Raw genomic sequence first — 22,484 nt, forward strand, 5'->3', positions numbered from 1 at the left:
GGAAGAAAAAAATGCAGAAATAATTGCGGACACTTTTCGGTGTCATATCCGTCGATGATTGCGCGACACTTGACACGGGACGAGGAAGACCGGTGTTCCGGCTGACAGAGAACCGGGCAATTAAAGCTCAGAAAAGTATCGCCGGTGACACTTTGGGTACCCTCGGCCGGAAAACGTCAGAACGCCTACACTTTATGTGACCGAGGGTAATGTTACCTCTCATCTGTCTAATTGCACGGAATGGGGTACCTCCCGAGACAAACGATGCAGCATAAAAGAGCCCGCCTCGCACCCTTTACACCAATTTCACGTGCACCGCGTGGGTGGAAAGACAGGATGCAGCGCGTCGCATTGTACGCGATGAAAAGTGGAGCAGCATTCAGCGCGCTGTTAATGCCTACAATATTCGAAATCCCTATATATTATTCCAAACGTGATAAATCTACCGCGTTCACTTTAACGATGGCGATAATTAGACGCCGAATAAAAAGCGATTTCTATCGCAAGAAATTTCGACGTTCGTTCCGAGCGGTGTAAAAATTCAATTTTACCTGCGGCGCATGTTTCACGGTGCTTTGCAAAGTGCATAAATACGCTATAAATGCACGAACTTCCGGAGCCTCGATATAGCTTGGTACGTCACGTCATTACACACTATTCTATTATGTATACACAGCGACCCAAAAACAAATAAGATACCAGGAGGAGAATTGAAATAGACGTAAATACGAAATAGTGCCCTATTATCGAATTATGCAATTACGGAACAATAGTTCAAAGACGAGGAAATAAACCATTAGGCGAAATAACTGAAAATTGTATGGATTTACGGGAGAACGTGGCGCAGACCAGATTTACCATTTGTTACTGTTTCGATGGCGAAAGCGTACGAGAACTATTTACAATGAATGCATTCCATTTACGTTCTTTAAGAAACTCGACAAATCGGCTGAACGGTAATGACATGATCCATGCAAAACATTACTTTTCTAATATCACAGCTGCTAATACAGAAAGCGTCATTTTATATTCATTTCAGTCTCTACTATTGGGTTGGCAACTAAGTAATCGCCGATTTGTTCAATGAAATAACAAATTTTTGTTTACTTGGAACGAAGTTTAATCTGTAATGTATTTTCCATTTTGTTCGATGACATTTTGCCATCTCTCCGACAACTTGAAAATTCCACGCTCGTAGAAAGTCTGATCCTTTTCGGCCAAAAACTGAGTTAAGCGAGATTTTACAGCGTCGTCGTCATTAAAAGTTTTACCACGAAGGGAGTTGTCCAGGGATCGAAATAAGTGGTGATCCGATGGCGCGAGATCAAGGCTATATGGTGGGTGTAACATCAATTCCCAACCAATATCCATCAATTTTTGCCGAGTGGACAAAGACGTGTACGGCCTAGAATTGTCCTGCTGGAAAATGACACCTTTACGATTGACCAATTCTGGTCGCTTTTCCTTGACCGCTGCATTCAATTTGTCCAGTTGCTAACATTCACGGATAATAATAATAATAATAATAATAATTTTATAATATAACATTTACGGATATCATAAAAATGGGAGTGAGAGACATCTATAACTGAAATCGGCAATTACTTAGTTGCCAAGCCAATATTATTGAAGCAAGTTTTATAATAAAAACTTTACAAATTCCAAATAAATTCGGTCTTCTTACTTTTGTGAAGCAGTCCATGCCAGTTAGTATTACTGCTTGGTAGGTTTAGTGTTAAGTGCCGGTCACCGGTGACCCTCATGGCATCCAACGTGTTAAAGATGTTTATGCTAATTCCAGTCGTCGTTAAATTTTGTCGGAATGAAGAAGTGGGAAAAATGTCTGTCATTGTGTAAAATAATAATAATAATAATAATAATTTTATAATATAACATTTACGGATATCATAAAAATGGGAGTGGGAGACATCTATAACTAAAATCGGCGATTACTCAGTTGCCAACCCAATAAATTGCCAACGACTTTTTCTTTGCAATTTCAACGATCCTCGATTAACCCTAGGAAGCTTTCGATATTAGAAGGTTCAAGGTTTGCTTAAGAAAAAGGTCTCCTAAGAAAAGATGTTATAAATATTATTTTTTCTGCCAGATGTATCTTTATTTGTACAATACTGTTGTACAAAATGATACGTTTGGATACCTATTAACGCAAAAATAAAATATATAAAATTTATAAAAGAACGATTCTACAACGAAAATACATGTTTGTAATTTTGTGGACATTTTTAACCCAACCTTAACCGTTTGCGTACCAGATGGTTCTGAAAAATCAGGATCGAAAAGCGCCGAAGAGAGCAATAGCGCTCCTTCGATTATGTGTCGAAGAAAGCCGTAAAGCATAAAATAAAACGTTACGAATGAAAATATATACACTATTAATTTAGAATAGGTAACAACAAAATGCAAATTGGATTACTGACAGCGATGCGACGCGCGACGTATACACGCGTCCGAAAGACGGAGCACGTTTCGACAAATTTCGGGTGGGCCGTAAGTCGTCTGTTTCGGCCAAATGCCCTGGCTTTTCTCGACACAAAATCTGAAGAGCGCAAAAGTGGCTCGTGGTACGCAAACGGTTAACCATAGGTGAACAATTTGGAATTCGCTACTTCGATCTGTTCCATAAACGTAATGTCATGGAGATTATGATAGACGAAATAAGAGCTAATAAACATAGCAGCGAAAGAGAACGTAGCGCAAGGTGGTTGAAGAAAGCTTGCAATTTTCATATTGTTTGAAGTATACGAGTGAAATAGCCTGTAGACGTCGGGCACGGAACGATACGACTTAAAATGAAAGTGGTCGAGCGTGAAGCATGCGGAGGGCCGCGTATAGGGTCAGATAGACCGAACCTCAAGCCGGAGAGGGTTGCAGAGGGTAGAGAACCACCGTCAGGAGGGATGCTGGGATGCCGAGGGGTGCATCCGGGATTCTCCGAGGGTGGCGATTCGCGGGGCGGTCGGTCGTCATGGATACGTTCCCGGCTAACCCCTAACCGCTCCTCCTCCCTTGTCATCCAACATTTTCGCGACTACGCCGCCATCATCGACCCACCATCTTGCACGGGGACAGACGATCTCCCCGGTGCTGGTGAAAAAACTTTTCGGCTACTCGAGACGCTTTCGCGTTACTCCGAGACCCGGTGATAACTCGCGATCGATGAATATTTTTTTCTTACACTTTCTGATCGACGGGAATATATCGGCTGAAAGATATTGCTCCGTTTTTCTTCGAGAAGATGATTCTCAGACAATCGAAATGTTTTCGGTGTTACGGGTTCATGTTATCGTTGTTTACTAATTTTATTCTTCACTCCTTTTTGCCATAATATTTACGGGCTTCTTTTCAAATCAAAATGAAATTCTATTCTCCAGTTAACAACCCCTTACCGTACTTCGACGAGCATGACTCGCGTCGAAGATTTCTAGTACTAATCCTAGTTTTAATCATTTTTTAAGTCTGAATAAAATTCTGTTCTCTTGTCATCGATATTTAAGAGCGTTCAAGTACAGCTAGACGTATAATAAATATACATTTTCTTTTCTCTAAGAAATTAATGGAATGAAGAAAGTTTCAATCGTTGTAATTGTGAGAACATTTTGAGTGTCAACTTAAGAACGTAAAGAACTTTATAAACTCAAGGTTACGTAAAGGTTATTGAAAGACATTAAGTCAAAATATTAAGGTGTATTATTTAGCGAACGAATGAAAATAAGAATAAGAGGGATATTAAATAAATAAGGGGGTTAGCTCTCTCTTTCTCTAACAAAAAATTGACGTAGTTCATTTCGAAAGTAAAACATTACATTCTTTTATGTATGCTATTCCTTATTTAAGGGCTGACAAAAAATTATCTAATCAAAATACGATCAAAATCTCCCAAACAAATCACTCTTGCGCGTCATGGACGTCACCCTCGGGCGTAAACTATTTCGAAAAACAAATCAAATTTATAAAAAAGATCAGACTGAATCCTTCTATTAGGTTGGCAACTAAGTAATTGCCGATTTCAGTTATATAGATGTCTCTCACTCCCATTTTTATGATATCCGTAAATGTTGTATTATAAAATTATTATTATTATTATTATGTTATTTTTATTATCCGTGAATGTTAGCAACTGGACAAATTGAATGCAGTGGTCAAGGAAAAGCGACCAGAATTGGTCAATCGTAAAGGTGTCATTTTCCAGCAGGACGATGCTAGGCCTCACACGTCTTTGTCCACTCGGCAAAAATTGATGGATATTGGTTGGGAATCGATGTTACACCCACCATATAGCCCTGACCTCGCGCCATCGGATTACCACTTATTTCGATCCCTGGACAACTCCCTTCGTGGTAAAACTTTTAACGATGACGACGCTGTAAAATCTCACTTAACTCAGTTTTTGGCCGAAAAGGATCAGACTTTCTACGAGCGTGGAATTTTCAAGTTGTCGGAGAGATGGCAAAAGGTCATCGAACAAAATGGAAAATACATTACAGATTAAACTTCGTTCCAAGTAAACAAAAATTTTGTATTTCATTGAACAAATCGGCGATTACTTAGTTGCCAACCCAATAGTAGAGACTGAAATGAATATAAAATGACGCTTTCTGTATTAGCAGCTGTGATATTAGAAATGTAATCTTTTGCATGGATCATGTCATTACCGTTCAGCCGATTTGTCGAGTTTCTTAAAGAACGTAAATGAAATGCATTCATTGTATTACTTAGTTGCCAACCCAATATTTTCTGTGCTCCATAAAATGTATGGAAATAAAAATATCAGTATCTTATACGTTAGTTGTACGCTCGTTGGTAAACTACCGGAGAATTATTCTCTCCTGAACATTCGAAAGCAGAATTTCACGTTTCCCCGAGGACATTTCAATAAGAAATTGCCGGCATACGAGACTTTATGCGCGAATATCAACGAAGCGTAGGAATTGATATACACTTTTTCTAATCGATCTGGCAATTTTTTTTAAACAGTTATGAATTTTTCTCTGTAGATAAAGAGAATTTGCGTAATAATTTACAATTTACAATTTTTGAGCAATCTCTATTTTTCTTACAAATATTTATATTTCTTTTGTGATGTATCTTGTTGCAAGCACAGCTTTCAGGGTAAATAATAATATTTGTTTTAATCAAATAAATATGTAGAAGATTGATTTAGTGACGAGGACATTTCAATAAGAAATTGCCGGCATACAAGACTTCATGCGCGAATATCAACGAAGCGTAGGAATTATTAAAAATCACTTAAGAAAGAAGATCGTTTCTCTCCGGGAGAACGTCCCCAAAATACGAAAACTAGCCGGGCCACCCCCTCTCCGGTGTTCGTAAAGATGGAAACCCATCGAGCGGCTCGCGGAAAGTTCGCAGAGCTCGTAGCCGATAAATTTCCGAGGAACGAGCAGGATATTGGTGTGGTCGTGGAAAGCAGTCGACGACCGTTTTGCTCAGTTGGCAGCGGTGCAACCCTCGTGCAACGCACCCCCGACGCTGCACCGTGACTCGCCTCCCTTTCCCACCCCTCCCACGTCGTCACCCTTCGTCCCTCTCCACCCCTTTCCATCCATAGCCATCGCGCCGGGGGCGTGGGCGGTAGATAACGTGATTTACACTGGCCGGGTAATTAATGTCCTCGGCGACCGGCGCTTTAAAAAAACAATCGGAAATCGGCGACAACGAAGAGCAACAGTCAGGCTGCCGGTATCGCGGCCGGCAACCGGCTGACAAATTATCGCGCCCGAGATTTTCATCCCCTTTTTCCCTCCCGCTTTTTTCCCCCATTTCTTTTCTCTATTTTATCGGGCCAGGTCGACGGCATGCATCTTGGAACGCTGTTTGGCGCGAACACTGAAGATACTGCGAAGGTAAAGAGCCGTCTTTTGTGGCGTGTTTTCGGTGAAATTTCGCGGGGAAAAATTTTATTCGTTTTCTGCAAGGTTGTTAGGATCTGGGTTTGATGCAGGTGTTTATAGCCGTGCAGGTTAAGCGTTTCAGTCAGACGACTGAACTGGAAAAGTGTGACATATATTCGTATTATTGTGTGTTTTATTACGTTATTATATATTATTATATAATATATTATTACTATATATTATTTTTATTATTAATATATTATTATATTATTATATAATATGTAATATGATATATACAAGAATAACAATATTATTATTGTATATGTTATTATGTTATTTGTACTTACAGTATATTTGTATGATAAATTATTCTACGAGGTAATAATAATGTAAATACCACAAATTGAATAGTCTGGTTCTAGATTCTGGAATCTACAAGTTAAACATTTAAAGGATAATACGTTTTATCACCTGTGTAGTAAAATAGGTTCCTCAGATTAAAATTAGAGGGACAACAAGCCGTAACAAAAAGTATTCGACCACCTTCGAAAATGCAATAATTTTTTTCAATCTGGTTTAATTGACCTGAATCTCTTTTTAGGTGTTAAAGGGACTGGTTTACGGTGCAATGACTAGTATAATTTTTTAAAAAATTCTTCTATTACATAAAATGACAACAAAAGATAAAAACCACTCGTGTTTTAACTTTTTTATCTGAACCTGAAACGAAAATTTAAAAAATGCGTTTCATACCTTTAAAAAAACGTATGCTAGTCGTTGTAGTGCAAACTAATCCCTTTAACACTTAAGAAAAGATTCAAGTCAATTAGACCAGTTTGAAAAACAGTTATTGCATTTTAAAAGGTGGACGAATACTTTTTGGCAGGGGTTGTACAGTAGTAGGATTTTAGGAACGTTTTTTTAGAATTGCATTAAATTATGCATAAATATGCAGTCTGTTTAAAACGATCGTAAAAGTAATTTCCATGTTTCAGAATCATCTAAAAAAACTGGAAGATGCAAATAATTGAAAATCGAATGAACGCACTGAACGATCGATCTAGATCAAATAGAAAATTTGTGTCCCTTAAATATCGTGACAAAGTATTTTCTTTACCATTAAAGAGATTTCAACCCTTCATTTTTCTTTTCCAATTCTATTTTTATTTTCGGTTGTATTTTTACCAATAAGAAATTAATTATTTATACTTTCGTATGTTTCTTTATCGTAGCATATCTCCGGCTCGATTCGTTTGTACCGAGCCGAATTTACATTGTAATTAGAGCATTTGCCGGTCCCATTGAGACAATTTTTACGATGTCAAGCCTATTTGCCGTGACACGAGCGAACACGACCTGGCGTCGACTAACAACGTGAGAAAAGTGCTAAAATTACTACGTGCGATCACGAGAAACGTCAAGATGGAAACGTTTGATTAGATCCCTGAATCCGTTAAAGCCGTGAGAAAAGGAATGACTCAGGGCAATTGTGCCGGCCAATCACGTTAACCTTTCGATTGCGGTCGATTTCAACCACCTGATTTCTTTCATGGCCGCGCGGCGGTGATAATGAAGCGTGTCTATTTTGTTTCTATCGGATGCGCAGCCCTAAAAACATTGCTACGCTATTAGCGTCACTAAGACAGCCTAATCAGTTTATGTTGCGTAAGCATGTGATATGGCTCATTTTGCATTACAATATATATATTATTATTATTATTATTTTGTACAAGGAATTCGTTTGAAATCTCTCCTATTATATGTATAGTTTTCTTAATTTAATATATATTATAGCTATATATATATTATAACCCTCTTAATTTATATATAAATTCATTTTTACAATATCTTCTTTTAATTTAATTTATTTAATGTTGCATCTGCTTAATAGCGATTGGCGATCACTTGTGGGATCACAGATATGGAGTTACAACTGTAATTAATATATAATATATATTATTATTATTATTATATAATATATATAATTAATATATAATTAATATAATATATATTATATATTAATTATAGTTAATTAATTCTATAATTATATATTGATTAATTTAATTTAATAATATATATTAATTCTATAAATAATTAACTCTATAACTGTGATCCCACAAGTGGTCGCCAATTGCTATTAAGCTTAAAGTTAAGTTACCACTATAATTAATATATAATATATATTATTATTATTATTATATAATATATATAATATAATATATATTATAATACACAATTAGTATAATATATATTATATATTAATTATAGTTAATTAATTCTATAATTACATATTAATTAATTTAATTTAATAATATATATTAATACTATAAATAATTAACTCTATAACTGACAGACGCGACATTAAACAAATTAAATTTAAAAAAAGATATTGTAAAAATGAATGTTCGCGTTAGAGTGCCTCTACCGTGCACATCTGACACGTGAAAATGTATAGGGATGGCTTATCAGCTCTGGCACCATGGGATACGTGTCGAAGATCGCAATTACAACGTTCCCAAGGAATTTTTTTCCCAGCGTTCCTGGCCTCGCGCCGCCCCTCGTCCGCCGATTCCAGGCCGACACGAGCTTGCGCGTAATCGAGTCGCGTGTGCGGTTTTCCACGCGTGCTCGCGTGACCCCCTGTTCACCATCGGAAACGTCGTTCTGGCCAGGTTAACTTGTCCGACTTCGATGCGTGTCCAACGGCAGGCTGGCCCGCGATCGCGGCCGCGCCGGCAGAAAAGAAATCGTTCTTTTCCCCGCGCGCGATTCCTGGCCGGCTTTTTTAAACGGCCGCGTGGAACGCGTCCGGAACGGCCGGTGGAAAAATAGGGTCGCGTGACCGCGAGCCGTTCGCGGATTATTATTCCAGGCAGCCTCCGATTATCGCAATTTCATCGACGTATCGACAGCAGCCCGTCGGGGCCCCGTTCACGGAACGTCCTCTATTAGGCGAGGAACGGGTTCCGAATTGGCCTGTAATTATTCTACTGCGGATATTCTGCGTTTATTATAATTAGAACAGCGTTGTGCTTCTGTTGCGTGCGTCGGTTGGCCCAGTGGTTGGTAACGTGTAACAAAGTAGAGGAGAGTGGCAAGGAAGAGATAATCGTTCGGAAAGATTGTAGCGCAGGACTTTGTAATCTGCTGGCGAATAAATAAAATAGGGAGAGCGTTGAGCGATTTATCGGCGATGCGTTTCTTGAAATGCTCGCGATATTGGAACGTGGAAGTTAATAATCGTAAATAGAGAAAACAGAAGACACGCGGAAGTTTCATCTTTTCTTTAGCAATATTCCAATAAGTTCGGTTAGTTAAATTAAGAAAAATATTAATTTAACGTCGAATCCTTTCAAGCTTTTCACTGTTTGAGATTACAAAATTCTCAAATTATAAAACGCAGCTCAATGATGAAACAACTTATAAACAGAACATTGTCGTAGGCAAGAAATTCGACGTGTAAAGAATTAAAAAAGTGCTTATTCATTGTAAAGTTGATCACGAAATTTTACATTCGCTGTTTCATAAGGACTCGAGTGGCCACAATAGAACAAAAAGTATTTTCTGACCATGTAAATTGATGTTGCGTGGAAGTTAATAATCATAAATAGAGAAAACAGAAGTCACGCGGAAGTTTCCTCTTTTCTTTAACAATATTCCAATAAGTTCGGTTAGTTAAATTAAGAAAAATATTAATTTAACGTCGAATCCTTTCAAGCTTTTCACTGTTTGAAATTACAAAATTCTCAAATTATAAAACACAGCTCAATGATCAAACAACGTATAAACAGAACATTGTCAATAGGTAAGAAATTCGACGTGTAAAGAATTAATGGATGGTATTGGAACGTGGAAATTAATAATCATAAATAGAGAAAACAGAAGTCACGCGGAAGTTTTCTCTTTTCTTTAACAATATTCTAATAAGTTCAGTTAATTAAATGAAGAAAAATATTAATTTAACGTCGAATCCTTTCAATCTTTTCACTGTTTGAAATTACAAAATTATATTAACATATTACAAAATTATGAAACCCAGCTCAATGATAAAAGAACTTATAAACAGAACATTGTTAATAGGCAAGAAATTCGACGTATAAAGAATTAAAAAAGAACTGTCTAAACATGTACACGATGACAATAAATGCTTATTCATTGTACAGTTGGTCACGATATTTTACATTCGCTGTTTCATAAGGACTCGAGTGGCCACAATGGAACAAAAAGTATTTTTTGACCGTGTAAATTGATGTCGCGTGGAGTAAAAAGTCGTGCATACAAAGTATCGTGCAAATCGAGGAACCGGGCGCACAATGAAACGAATATGCAAGGGCGAGGTTCGGCGAGTAAACGCTATTACGAAACCTAACCCATATGACCGGAGTAAAATACACGAAACGATAAAAACTCTGTTGAAGTTCCACGCAAACTTTCTATTTTTTACATTACTAAATGAGATTTTTATTTCATTAGTTCGGTCGTAAAAATGAAATTATTCTTGCCATTTTCACGCAACCTCGAAATCTGTTCCTTTTTTCTTGCAGAAGAATGCACAGTTTATAAACTGTATATATGAATACACATAGGAATTAATTTATATATATTTTTATATATATATATATATATATATATATATATATATATAAAAATATATATAAATTAATTCCTATGTGTAGCAAACGATTGAATATTAGTAATTAATTCTGTCATTCAATGAGAGATTTCAGACATATTAATTCGCACACAAAGATCCACGGTTTAGCACCGACCTTGTTTAGCATTAAATCACGCTTTCGAGAACAGTAATCAATTATAACTTGATTCTAAATCGCTGACAATTTTAAATCGTGATGTAAATTTTCGTCTTGATTTATACATCGATAAAGTTCGAATTAATTTTTATCACGAGCTGTACATAGATCGGTGAAACTGGAATTAACTTTCATCTTGATTTATACATCGATAAAATTGGAATTCAATTTTCATTTTGATTTACACATCGATAAAATCGGAATTAACTTTCATCTCGATTATTACATATATTGATGAAAATATTACGAGAAAGTGTAAGAAGAGAGAAAAATTCAAGACGACAGACAACAGAGATGTGTATTGGGTTGGCAACCAAGTAATTGCCGATTTCAGTTATAGATGTCTCTCACTCCCATTTTTATGATATCCGTAAATGTTATATTATAAAATTATTATTATTATTATTATATGTTATTTTTTATTATCCGCGAATGTTAGCAACTGGACAAATTGAATGCAGCGGTCAAGGAAAAGCGACCAGAATTGGTCAATCGTAAAGGTGCCATTTTCCAGCAGGACAATGCTAGGCCGCGCACGTCTTTGTCCGCGCGGCAAAAATTGATGGATATTGCTTGGGAATTGATGTTACACCCACCATATAGCCCTGATCTCGCGCCATCGGATCACCACTTATTTCGATCCCTGGACAACTCCCTTCGCGGTAAAACTTTTAATGACGATGACGCTGTAAAATCTCACTTAACTCAGTTTTTGGCCGAAAAGGATCAGACTTTCTACGAGCGTGGAATTTTCAAGTTGTCGGAGAGATGGCAAAAGGTCATCGAACAAAATGGAAAATACATTACAGATTAAACTTCGTTCCAAGTAAAAAGAAATTTGTTATTTCATTGAACAAATCGGCAATTACTTAGTTGCCAACCCAATAGTTTAATAGACTTTTATGGCATGATGTTACAAGATTGTTAACAAGATTAAGGATGAAGTTGATTATCTACGAATCTTTACTGTATCGTAAGTAGTCCATGTTTTAACGAACAATTTGGATATTAACATATGCAATTATCTTGGTAGAGGTTGAAACAGGTGACCTGAACGCATTCCGAACAGTAATTTCTCCACAAGCGTCACAATTTTGCTGTGCCACGAGTGTCGCAGTGCTATTGCTACGCCTACGAGATCTATCGATTTTCTCGCTGCGGCGATGCGACGGTTGTCAGAGCCAGTCAAGCGTACGTTTTATTTCATTGAACAAATCGGCAATTACTTAGTTGCCAACCCAATAGAACGTTTGTGTTTAATTTACCTGTGATGGAGGCGGTCGGCGAAATGGCGGATGGATTGGCACGTGGTGGCGGCGAGAAAGCTCCGGACAGGTAGCCACCGCGATCTGCCAGAGCCTGTTTAGCTTTATCGACGCTCTCCTTGAGCCTTTGGAAGGTGCTACCGCAGGTAAGACCGCGGTACGGCCAATTCTCCTGTTTGACGCCGGCCGCGGTTACACCTGCGGCCGCGGCCGCGGCTCCTGCTCCGGAGGCTCCCTTTAACTCGAGCGCACCTGCGTACGAACAGCTAGCGCTGTCGTACATCACCAAAGAGCCCCTGAAAAACCACCATAGCAAAGTCAATAAATATCTCAATCAAATGAGAAACGGGAGTATACAAATTATGTACGACCTCATAATTTCTCGTTATTCTGTTTTGCTCCCGACATTTTCTCTCCCGTTTTACTCTACAAGCTGTGTTTATTTGTATTTCTGTAACTTCCTGTTAAAATTCGAAGCAGCTAAATGAACCTTAAGTACGGTTTCCAAAGCTTAATCAAAAACAAACGGCAGCCTCCAATTTCCGCTATTCAATGTTTCACGAGTACGTACATTAGGTATATATTTTTACTTATTATTTATAATTCTACATTACTAATTTGTACGTGTACACAGAGGTACAAACTTTTTATTCATTAAGGAAATATGTATGATTTACTATTATACTGATATATTAGACAATTTACTAGTACACATGTCTGTTCCAATGCAAATCGTTAGATTAAAGCTACGCTCGTAATAGTATATTGCATAATGTTTATCTTATCTTATATTTTTAAACGGAATTTTGATGAGCAATGCACACTGTTCTGTCACTTTCCTCGACTATTTGTTTTATGTTCATACATCTGAACACATAATTCTAAACTGTATCATAATTCCTAATCTATCATCTTTCCTGCATTTCCTGCATTTCCTCCACCAAAAATGACTTTAAACAGTCTAAGCCAGGGGTGTCAAACTCGCGGCCCGCGATGAACATTTTTGCAGCCCAGTCAATATATCCGACGCAAAGTAAAAATAAAATAGAAATGTGAATTAGAAATTTTGAAAGTAATCACGGCCAATAAAATTTCTCCCGAACTAGGAAAGATAGTATCAGAGAAGAGATGTCAAGTATCAGGACGTAAACAATAATTTAACTTTATATATGCTTATTACAACGTACTAATCAAAATAAAAATATTTATTTCCATGAACATTGATTTTTTTTGCGGCCCACCTAAAGTTAAGCATTGTTTATTTGGCCCAAGTTAGCTTTTGAGTTTGACACCCCTGGTCTAAGCGAACGATCAACAAACATCAGAGTAAATATCATTAACTCTCTCGTTAAAAACAAATTTTTCTCACTTGTATGATATTCATACAAGTTCTCTCGAATTTTATATCGTTCGTAAACGTTTGCTGAGAGAAAAACAGAGCAACTGTTTCACGCAGCTCCTCGAACAATAAATTTCCCTTGTTTCCTCTAAAATAAATTGTTCTCGAACTCGGTTCAAGCGTCTCCCGGACACGACAGCATCCTTTTCTCTCGTCTTTCGAGAGACGCTAACCAACATACGCCATTCTCGTCGCGGCGGCGTGTCGCAAAGAGAAAAATGTAATCCGCAGACAATGAACGGTGCCAACGGAGCAAGTGTGAGTTACTTGAACCCGTGACAGCACTTGCGTACAGTAGGCAGCGTCGTTAAGGATCATTAAAGGACCCTCGAAGCATCCGGTAAAGTCACGATCGAATTAAATCGAGCGAGCGTGTGCGCAAGAAACTTTCTTGCTTACGATTGAAGCGGTGAATACATTACGGAGTGGACACGATCGCGTCCGCGGTCGCGAAACAGCAATTTCGCGAAGCTATCAATTTCCATAATCGGTTGCTAGAAATAATTTTCTCCCGAAGAGATATCACCGCTCGTCGGCATTACATCGATGTAAAGACACCTCGTAGGCATGTTCGTCCCATGGATAACGTTATTCCTTACCCGTGGATCCCTTGACGAAATCGAAGCTTCGAGCTTCTGTTTCGCACTCCGTTTTCGTAGATTTTTTTACTCTGCTTGTTTGCCGATCGTTCGCCTACATTGTCTAAAATGATTTTTGGTGCAGGAAGTAGAGATAAGAATAATTTATAAGAATAAGAATAAGAATAAATATATAAAATATATAAATATAAAAATAAGAATAAGAATAATTTCTTATTTATACGAGAATAATTTATATAAGAATAATTTCTTATTTATCATCTACTTCCTGCACCAAAAATCATGTTAGACAATGTAGGCGAACAATCGACAAATAAGAATAATTTCTTATTTATCATCTCTCTCTCTCTCTCTCTCTCTACTTCCTGCACCAAAAATCATGTTAGACGTTCTTTTTAAGAACGGTTACTCCAATTTTGTACGAAAAACAATTTGTTGTTAGATCCATTCAATACATCAAACTGCGTTAGAATTTGTGGTCTACAAGAAAATGCGTCTTCAATCAAATGAATATTGTTAAAGTACAATGAGCTTTCTTTAACCTTTTAGGTACGGCTGAATTCTGCGCGAGGCTATTTCTCTGGACGGCAGAGTCTGATGTACTGTACAGAGTCTGATACTGTATATTCTGTCTGTATATACAGGGTGTCCCAAAAATATCTCGCAATTCAAAAGTGGAGGGTTCCTCGGGCCATTTGAAGCAACTTTTTCCTTTACAAAAATTTTCTCCGAGGCACCGTTAACGAGTTATTAACGAAAAACAGTGACCAATGAGAGGCGACCTCGGCTGGCGCGAGGCGATCGAGCCAATGAGCGGAACTGGGCTTCGCGCGCTGGTTGACTGGGCCGCCTCGCGTCAGCCGTACTCGATTCTGATTGGTCACTGTTTTTCGTTAATAAATCGTTAACGGTGCCTCGGAGAATATTTTTGTAAAGGAAGAAGTTGCTTCAAATGATCCGAGGAACCCGCCATTTCCGGATTGCGAGACATTTTTGGGACACCCTGTAGACTGTTGTAAATCGATGTGAAGACAAAAGAAGTGTGAAACAATGCATACGAAGACGATTAATTGATTCAAACGATGAGCGAGTGAGCTACTAGAGCAAGCCACTATAGTGGCGCGTCGTCCAGAGAGATGACATCCGTGAAAGCCACTATAGTGGCGTGTCGTTCTGAAAGATGGCATCCGCGGAAGCCACTATAGTGGCGCGTCGTGCCTAAAAAATTAAATAACACGTTCAAATCTGAAATGTTCCGGTTCCACGTAGGTTTGGCAAGTCAACTGAACTCTTGCAGAAAAATTCGGCATTATTACGGCATACGTCGTCGTATATTATTAGGTCAGGTTAACACAGTTAAAAGGGAGTAGATTTCAACTCGAAGGAGCGATCTAAGATACTCTAATAGCGGCCATCTCGAAGTCTGGATCTCCTTCACGGAGAGAAGACCGAGTCGATCGCATCGAAGTTTATGCGGCGAAGTCGAAATTTTCGAAGCTACCGAAGTTCTCCAGCCAGTAATTGTTACTTCCACAGGCTGCGGCCGGCCGGAACGTCGCTTCGCAGCCAGAATCCCGATCGTCGCGTGGAAGGTACAGCCCCGGGAGATATCGACGAATTAACGACTAACTGGAGGCGGATTACGTGCACGTAACAACCGGGAACTTGTAATCGATCTATCCGTAATTTAGCCGTCCGTCGTGCATCTGCCTGCTGATCTACATTTTATCGACGCGGCCTCCTGCTCTTATCTCGTCCATCGGAGCTCCGAAAGTGATAGCGGGAAGGGATTTTGCATGGATTCGGAACCGATACGATCTTTTCGCGGGATCAATGCGAAAAATCTGCAGATCCTAACCGTGTACTTAGAGGGATAGAAATCATTTGACGGTGGTTCGTGCGTTCTCGTTTCTGGAACGATGGTGTCTCGATAATCAGCTATGCGGCCTAAGTGACGTCGAGAGACTTCAATAAGCGATTATATTAACGCTCTATATGAGCAGTTTATTTTGAAAGTGGCATAAGTCACTTTGTTTTTAAGTCGATATATTATTATATTTAAGTATATATATAGCAGTAGTATATACAGTATATATATATTTAAGGGTTTTAACACGTTTAAAAATATGGATGCTAACTTTCGAGAAGATTTACTTGTATTTGTTATCTCAGGATACTGATCTTTTTCTCAGTATAAATAATTTCGTATGAACATTAAAAAATCACCACTTTTCATCACGGTAAAGTGACTTGTGCCACTTTCAAAATAAACGGCCCAATTAAGGACGAAACGAACAGCAAAATGGTATCGCTTGATGAGCATACAGTAAATGTAAAGTAAAATGGACAATTTGGGAAGAGAAGGTACGATTACTTCAGCCTTGCGCCTTGTCTTTATAGTTGTTGACAATCGATACCTCGCGAAATTCGAATTCGCTCTCCTCAATTTTTAGAAATTCGCAGCCTTCGATCGTTGCAAATTTGTAGTCCCTAATATTTGTAAATTTGCAATTCCGAAGTTTTAACAACTCCTAGCTCTCAACTGTTACAAATTTCCCGTTCTGAAATTTTCGGAATTCACAGTTCCCAGTTTGTAGAAATAAAACCTGGAAAATTCAATTTTCGGGAATTCGCAGCCCTTATTTTTCGCATATTTGTAGTCTTCAACAGGATACTGATATTTTTCTCGGTATAAATAATTTCGTATAAACATGAAAAAATCACCACTTTTCATTACGGTAAAGTGACTTATGCCACTTTCAAAATAAACGGCTCATATCTTCAAGCATTTCATACTTTACGTTCATTTTTATTCAGCTAATTTGGAGACTCTTCGAATAATAATATCTGATGATTTTCATAATCAATATAAGTTCACATTGTAAAGTAAATAGCTAAAATAGTGGAAATTTACTAGAAGCGGGTGTAACTCGGTGTAATTTTGAAGTCACGCATCTATTTACTGTGTTTTCTAGTCTGATTTTATCGGTAGCTGCAATAATACAAAAATGTCTTGTTCTTTAGTCTCTCGTTTTAATCGAGGAGATTATGCATAACGATTTTCAATTTGTACTTTATACACCTGAGAAAATTCGAGCTCCTTAAATTTGTTAACACATTGATCGATATGCCAACAATTTAAAAATCTTCATAATATTAAACTGTTTTATTCAACTACATTAAAATTGAACAGTTAAATCATATATCATCAAATACAGTATCAACATTCTTACGTTTTGCAGAACTTAATAGAATTAGAAAGATAAATAAATAATAGAGAGAGAGAGAGAGAGAGAGAGAAATAAATTGGCGTAAAAATTTATTTTCAAATCCGAGCAAATAATTCCTTCGCCCACCTATGGGTGACACGACAATCACTCGTTAATTTCTATACAAATTGATATTTCCTAGTTTCGAGTTAGAAACTTTTTTCTATAAACATATACAAAATTTGAACTGCAGAGTGTCAAACTGTTAGGTCTTTAAGCACGAAATGCATACATTTTATAATAAAATTATAAAGCAAGTATTTCATACTTAACAAGCCTCACAAAACTGATACCTCGGTCTCAATTTTAGAGACATAATCGGCGATCTAAAATGTTTAAAAGACACCCAAATATAAGAAACAACATAGTTTTCACGCCACAGATGCACAACAAGCTTCGGACGAACCTCTTCCCCGAATGAACTGCATTTAACAAACGCAGCAGAATAACGAAGTTTCAATAACCCGACAATAAAACGAAAAATCAAGACCAAATTCGACAAAAACAACAGCCGTGCCGTGCAGAAGAAGCTCTAAAAATTTTCCGGGGAAGGATCGTCGGCCGTTTTCCGTTCTCGTTGAAGCCCGCGGCCCGACTCGAACGCGTATTCTTCGGCAGACAATAATATTGACGTAAATCAGGCTGATAATAACAAGTGACCCCACCCCCGCGGCGAATCGGTCCGCATAATAAAACGTCGACCCACAAAAGATCCTCTCCTAGTCTCTCCTTTCGAGCCGCGAAATCTACCGCTTCCTCCGGCAAGTTGCATAAATTATTTTCCCCGACCGGACGCGAACAATGACCAGAATAAGAATGGCGGAGAGGTTTTACCTGGTGCGGTCGCCGCGACGATTTCCACGATAAAACGCGAGCTGCACGCCGAACACGCCGATCATCGATCGTTCGACGAGCGTGTCCGCCCGCGAACGTTCCCGGGATTTTCTCTGGATCACGTTCGGGATCGCGGGGATTCTCCCGGCATGCCACGGTGACCGGCAAACCCCGTCGGATCCTGGCCCGGCAGCTATTTCACTCGCTTCGAAACAAACCAAACAGCCGCGAATAATGCGCGCCTGCTAGCCAGATACGCGCGGATGTCCACAATGTATCGAGGTCAATTTAATCACGTTCACAAAACTGTCACATAATCACGGTGCACCTCCGGCGGGCCGCAAGTATACGGTTTCCGCGTCCCGTCAACGAGAGCCGGCCGTTTAATGGCTGCCGCGATTTTCCACGATCGTCTTTCTATCACGGATCGTCCACCGGCACTCCGTCGAACAACTAGCTTTTTCGCCGATCGGATTTGATCGTTTAATCGCGTTCATTCGCTGTTTCACAGCGTTTTCGACGGCTGCGACCACGGAATGCCTTCGATATCACGATTTTAGTCTACGTATTTTTGTGGAACCTGCGTGTACAATTTCCTTGGAGTTTGAGTTTACCAGGTCATGGAAACATTGACAGTATAATATATTATAATAATATGTCCAGGCGATAAATGCTGTGCTTCATAAATTGTTAAAAATTGTTCTGTTTTGCTGCAATATTTCTCGCCGATTTAGATAGTTTCACAGAACTCGTGTGTCGAGAGGATTGATCAGACCGTGCGACCTGCACTGTATTTTGTTGAAATCGCGCTACGATCTTGTTCTGGGTGAATTGTTACGCTCAATTCGCGCGACCATGGAGCATCGAAGCTCGAAAAAACGTGTCCGCAGGATTTCTTCTAATATTTTCTATGCGCTGATTAATTTTCAAATTCGAACGTTCCCCGAAGAGTTTATCGTTCAAGAAATTCTCTAAAATGTCCAACGCGGCTACCAGAATTGTTAACAATCCTTCTATCGTATAATCACCAGTGGGTATTAGACAATCTCATCAATAGTCGAATTACGGTAATTCCCATCCAGTGATCGCTATCGTCGCCGCTACAGTGCTATCTGCATTGTTCACGTATCTCGCGACCATGTCCTGCAATCAAGATCTAGTCACCCTTTTCGGTCTCTTCGACTGTATTTCCATCCGATCTCGGCCCAGTGTTTCTCGCTGTCATCATCTGCGCACTTTTCCCCGGTTATACATTCAATATTCCCATTCACCACGCTCCTCTATCGGTTCATTCGATCAAAACTGAAAGTTCATTCGCGCAATATATATTCGCAACACTTGTGCCACCATCGCCGACTTCTCTCTACGATCGCACTTTCTTCCGCGAATTCACTTCAACGCCGCGTCGACTCGAATCGGCCGAGCTAAGCTTGTCTAAATGTACGTCGTAGACACCGGGCTTCAAGGATCATCCTGCCATCAGCGCACTTCCTCCGGTTCAACGCTCCAACTTCGCGACTCTCTCGATTCTCTTCTCGAAGGCCTTCCAGCGTCCTTCGGACGACGCGTTGCGTTCTGTCGATCGACCGATTGCCCGACGACAAGCTTACCGTTTCGATCGATTTCTCGGATCGACGTTGTTCCAGAGGAACGATCGCGCGTTTCTTCGATCGCCGATCAACGGGAGAGCGATCAGGCCGGCGGGGGTCGGCTTGGAATCGCGGGATCCGCGGGCAAGGATCGGGTTCTCGCTGACCCGTGATAGGCGAGCGACACGGGGACCGTCCAGATATCCGATCCAGAAGAGGCTGGACCCGATATCAAAGAAGAAGGTACTACGGGCAGGTTGTCTCGCGCAACTGCGGCCGCCGCGGCCGGCAAATTGCCTGCTTCCGGGCCTCATTACATCACTCTGTTACTCTGTTAACGCTCGCCGGAAACCCCTCTCTGCCTGCCTCATCTAAACTCTCTATCTCTCTATCTGTCCCTCCCTCTCTCTCTCTCTCTCTTTCTCTCTCGCGCGCTCTTTCTCTCTCTCTCTCTCTCCCTCTGTCTCGCATGTACCTACACACACCGTTTAAATGCGTTGTGTCGCGGACGACGCGGCCGCGCGCGGACTCATGCGAAAGAGGGAGAAAACGCGAAACCGATGGATCCTCGACTGAAATTTCGAAACGGCTACGAATAAGACCTGGACTCTACTCTCTTTGTGCCAAAAACTGAGCAGGCTCGTCATTACTGACTGTCCCCGGGAACGTCGATCGGTTCCAGAGCGCGGATCCGTGCGCAAAATCGAAGTTTTCTGTGTCGCTCGCAAGAAACGGAAATTATGGGAATATTTGTTCGCTTTTTTTAACATTCTCGACACGGTGACTATGCCAGTTTTGACCCGGAGCACTTAAATCGTTCACTTAATTGATCAATCTTCGGGAATTGGATAAAATAAATTGCTGTTGCGTTAGGAACGACGAAAAGGCTAATGAGTCTGCAAGAAATGTCTTCGAAAATATGTCTCGAAGAATTGCTGCATGAAGCTCGGAATTATTATAAACATCGTCAACGGTACAGTTGTGAAAATGGTACGTCGTTCGAGGGTTAATAATTTGTTTATACTATTATATTATATATACATTTGTATTAGGTCTACCGGAAAGTTCTGTCCGTTTTTGAATTGAAATATAACACAATTTTCATACATTTAATAATATTGATCGTAGAATATACTTTCCATCGTTACTTATGACTTCTTGCCAGCGTGACGGCAACTTGTAAATGCCATTTTTAAAAAATAGTTGCCGATTGTCAACGATTATAAAAACGAGGTGCAAGGCTCAAATCTCCTCTTTCCAAATTGTCCATTTTTGTTTACAAGCTGAAGGAAAATTGGGGAGAATTTACTATATTTGGCAATGTTGCTTTTACTATCCATAATGTTCGAAATAATGAACGCGAAGTAAGTATTGATCTATAAAAATAACAATTCTTTTCGTATTCTATTTGGCAGAATATTTGATTTGTTGAAGAGAACGTCTCGCATATATTAGGTCTACCGGAAAGTTCTGTCCGTTTTTGAATTGAAATATAACACAATTTTCATACATTTAATAATATTTATCGTAGAATATACTTTCCATCGTTACTTATGACTTCTTGCCAGCGCGATGGCAACTTGTAAATGCCATTTTTAAAAAATGATTTACTTTTAGAGGCGAAGAACTCGACTAGTGCTTGGTCGACATCAGCTTCAGTTTTGAATTTTTTTCCTGTAAAAAGTTTTGCAAAGAGAGAAACAAGTGATAATCGGAGGGTAGCTAGGTCTGGGGAGTATGGTGGATGCGACAGAATTTCCCAGCCTAGCTCTGCGATTTTCTGACGAGTCGCCAAAGCAGCATGTAGTCCGGCATTATCATCGATAGCCATGTTTTCACGATCGCGTCTCGCTTAATGATGACATGAGACATCTTTGTTTCAGTTTATTTAGGAGAGTACATGTGTGTAAATGCAATGATAAAAAAAGATAGTCATATATGTCTCAAAGTGACACTATCGGACAGAACTTTCCGGTAGACCTAATATAATAGTATAATACAATATGTATCTGTATTTGAGACGATCGAGCATATCATGTTCGAGCAAATCATGCTAGAATCATGCTAGAGGAAAATTTAGATTTTAGAATTCCAGTGAAGTTGAACGTGGATCAAATATCTTTCTCCATCGTGCAAAATTGTTTTTATGGGGTGTATTGTGGAATTGACTTCAGATTTCAATTGAACATCTTGGATGAATTTCGGGAACTGATAGATATAAATCATAGTAAGTTCAATGTACAGTAACTCACTTTCGAACTGGTGGCAAGTTAACATTTATATTAAACACTGAACGTTGCAAAATGTCACAAATTGAATGTGCTAGAGGAAAATTTAGATTTTAGAATTCCAGTGAAGTTGAACGTTGATCAAATATCTTCCTCCATCGTGCAAAATTGTTTTTATGGGGTGTATTGTGGAATTGATTTCAGTACTTCGTGAACATCTTGGATGAATTTGGGAAACTGATAGATATAAATCATATTAAGTTCAATGTACATTAACTCACTTTCGAACTCGTGGCAAGTTAACGTTTATATTAAACACTGAACGTTGCAAAATGTCACAAATTGAATGGCTAGCAGGCGCAATATCAGTGAAAACATTCGAAATCCGATGAATTCTAAAAACTCTAAAAACCAAGTAAAAGCATGTCACGAAACCCATGAAAATGCTTGAAATAATGTTCGCGAAGTATCAAAAGACTCGAAGGTTCAAAGCATCCGTAAGAATTTGTAAAGATCGTACGTCCAAAACACACATTGAAATCTTCGGAATTGTGAAAAGTTTTTAACGCTCGCGACGTCTAATTAACGATATCGTTGTTTAATTAAAAACGATT

The 22,484-nt window shown here is 39.0% G+C and overlaps 1 protein-coding gene across 2 annotated transcripts in view; it reads right to left on the reverse strand.

Annotated features, from left to right (window-relative positions):
* Ets65A (DNA-binding protein D-ETS-3) overlaps positions 1-22,484 on the reverse strand; it is a 131,713-nt gene that overhangs the window by 105,150 nt on the left and 4,079 nt on the right. The window contains exons 1-2 of one of the 2 annotated variants that reach the window (XM_033472530.2): positions 18,054-19,915; positions 11,953-12,248 (exon numbers count right to left, since the gene is read on the reverse strand). In XM_033472530.2, the coding sequence (XP_033328421.1) occupies positions 11,953-12,248; positions 18,054-18,118 (361 nt within the window). In that variant the 5' untranslated portion in view covers positions 18,119-19,915. Of the gene's footprint in view, positions 1-11,952; positions 12,249-18,053; positions 19,916-22,484 lie in introns of those variants that run through there. The other variant, XM_033472531.2, reaches the window with a different exon arrangement.

Source organism: Megalopta genalis, chromosome 1 (genome assembly GCF_051020955.1).
Source record: "Megalopta genalis isolate 19385.01 chromosome 1, iyMegGena1_principal, whole genome shotgun sequence".
NCBI lineage: Eukaryota > Metazoa > Arthropoda > Insecta > Hymenoptera > Halictidae > Megalopta > Megalopta genalis.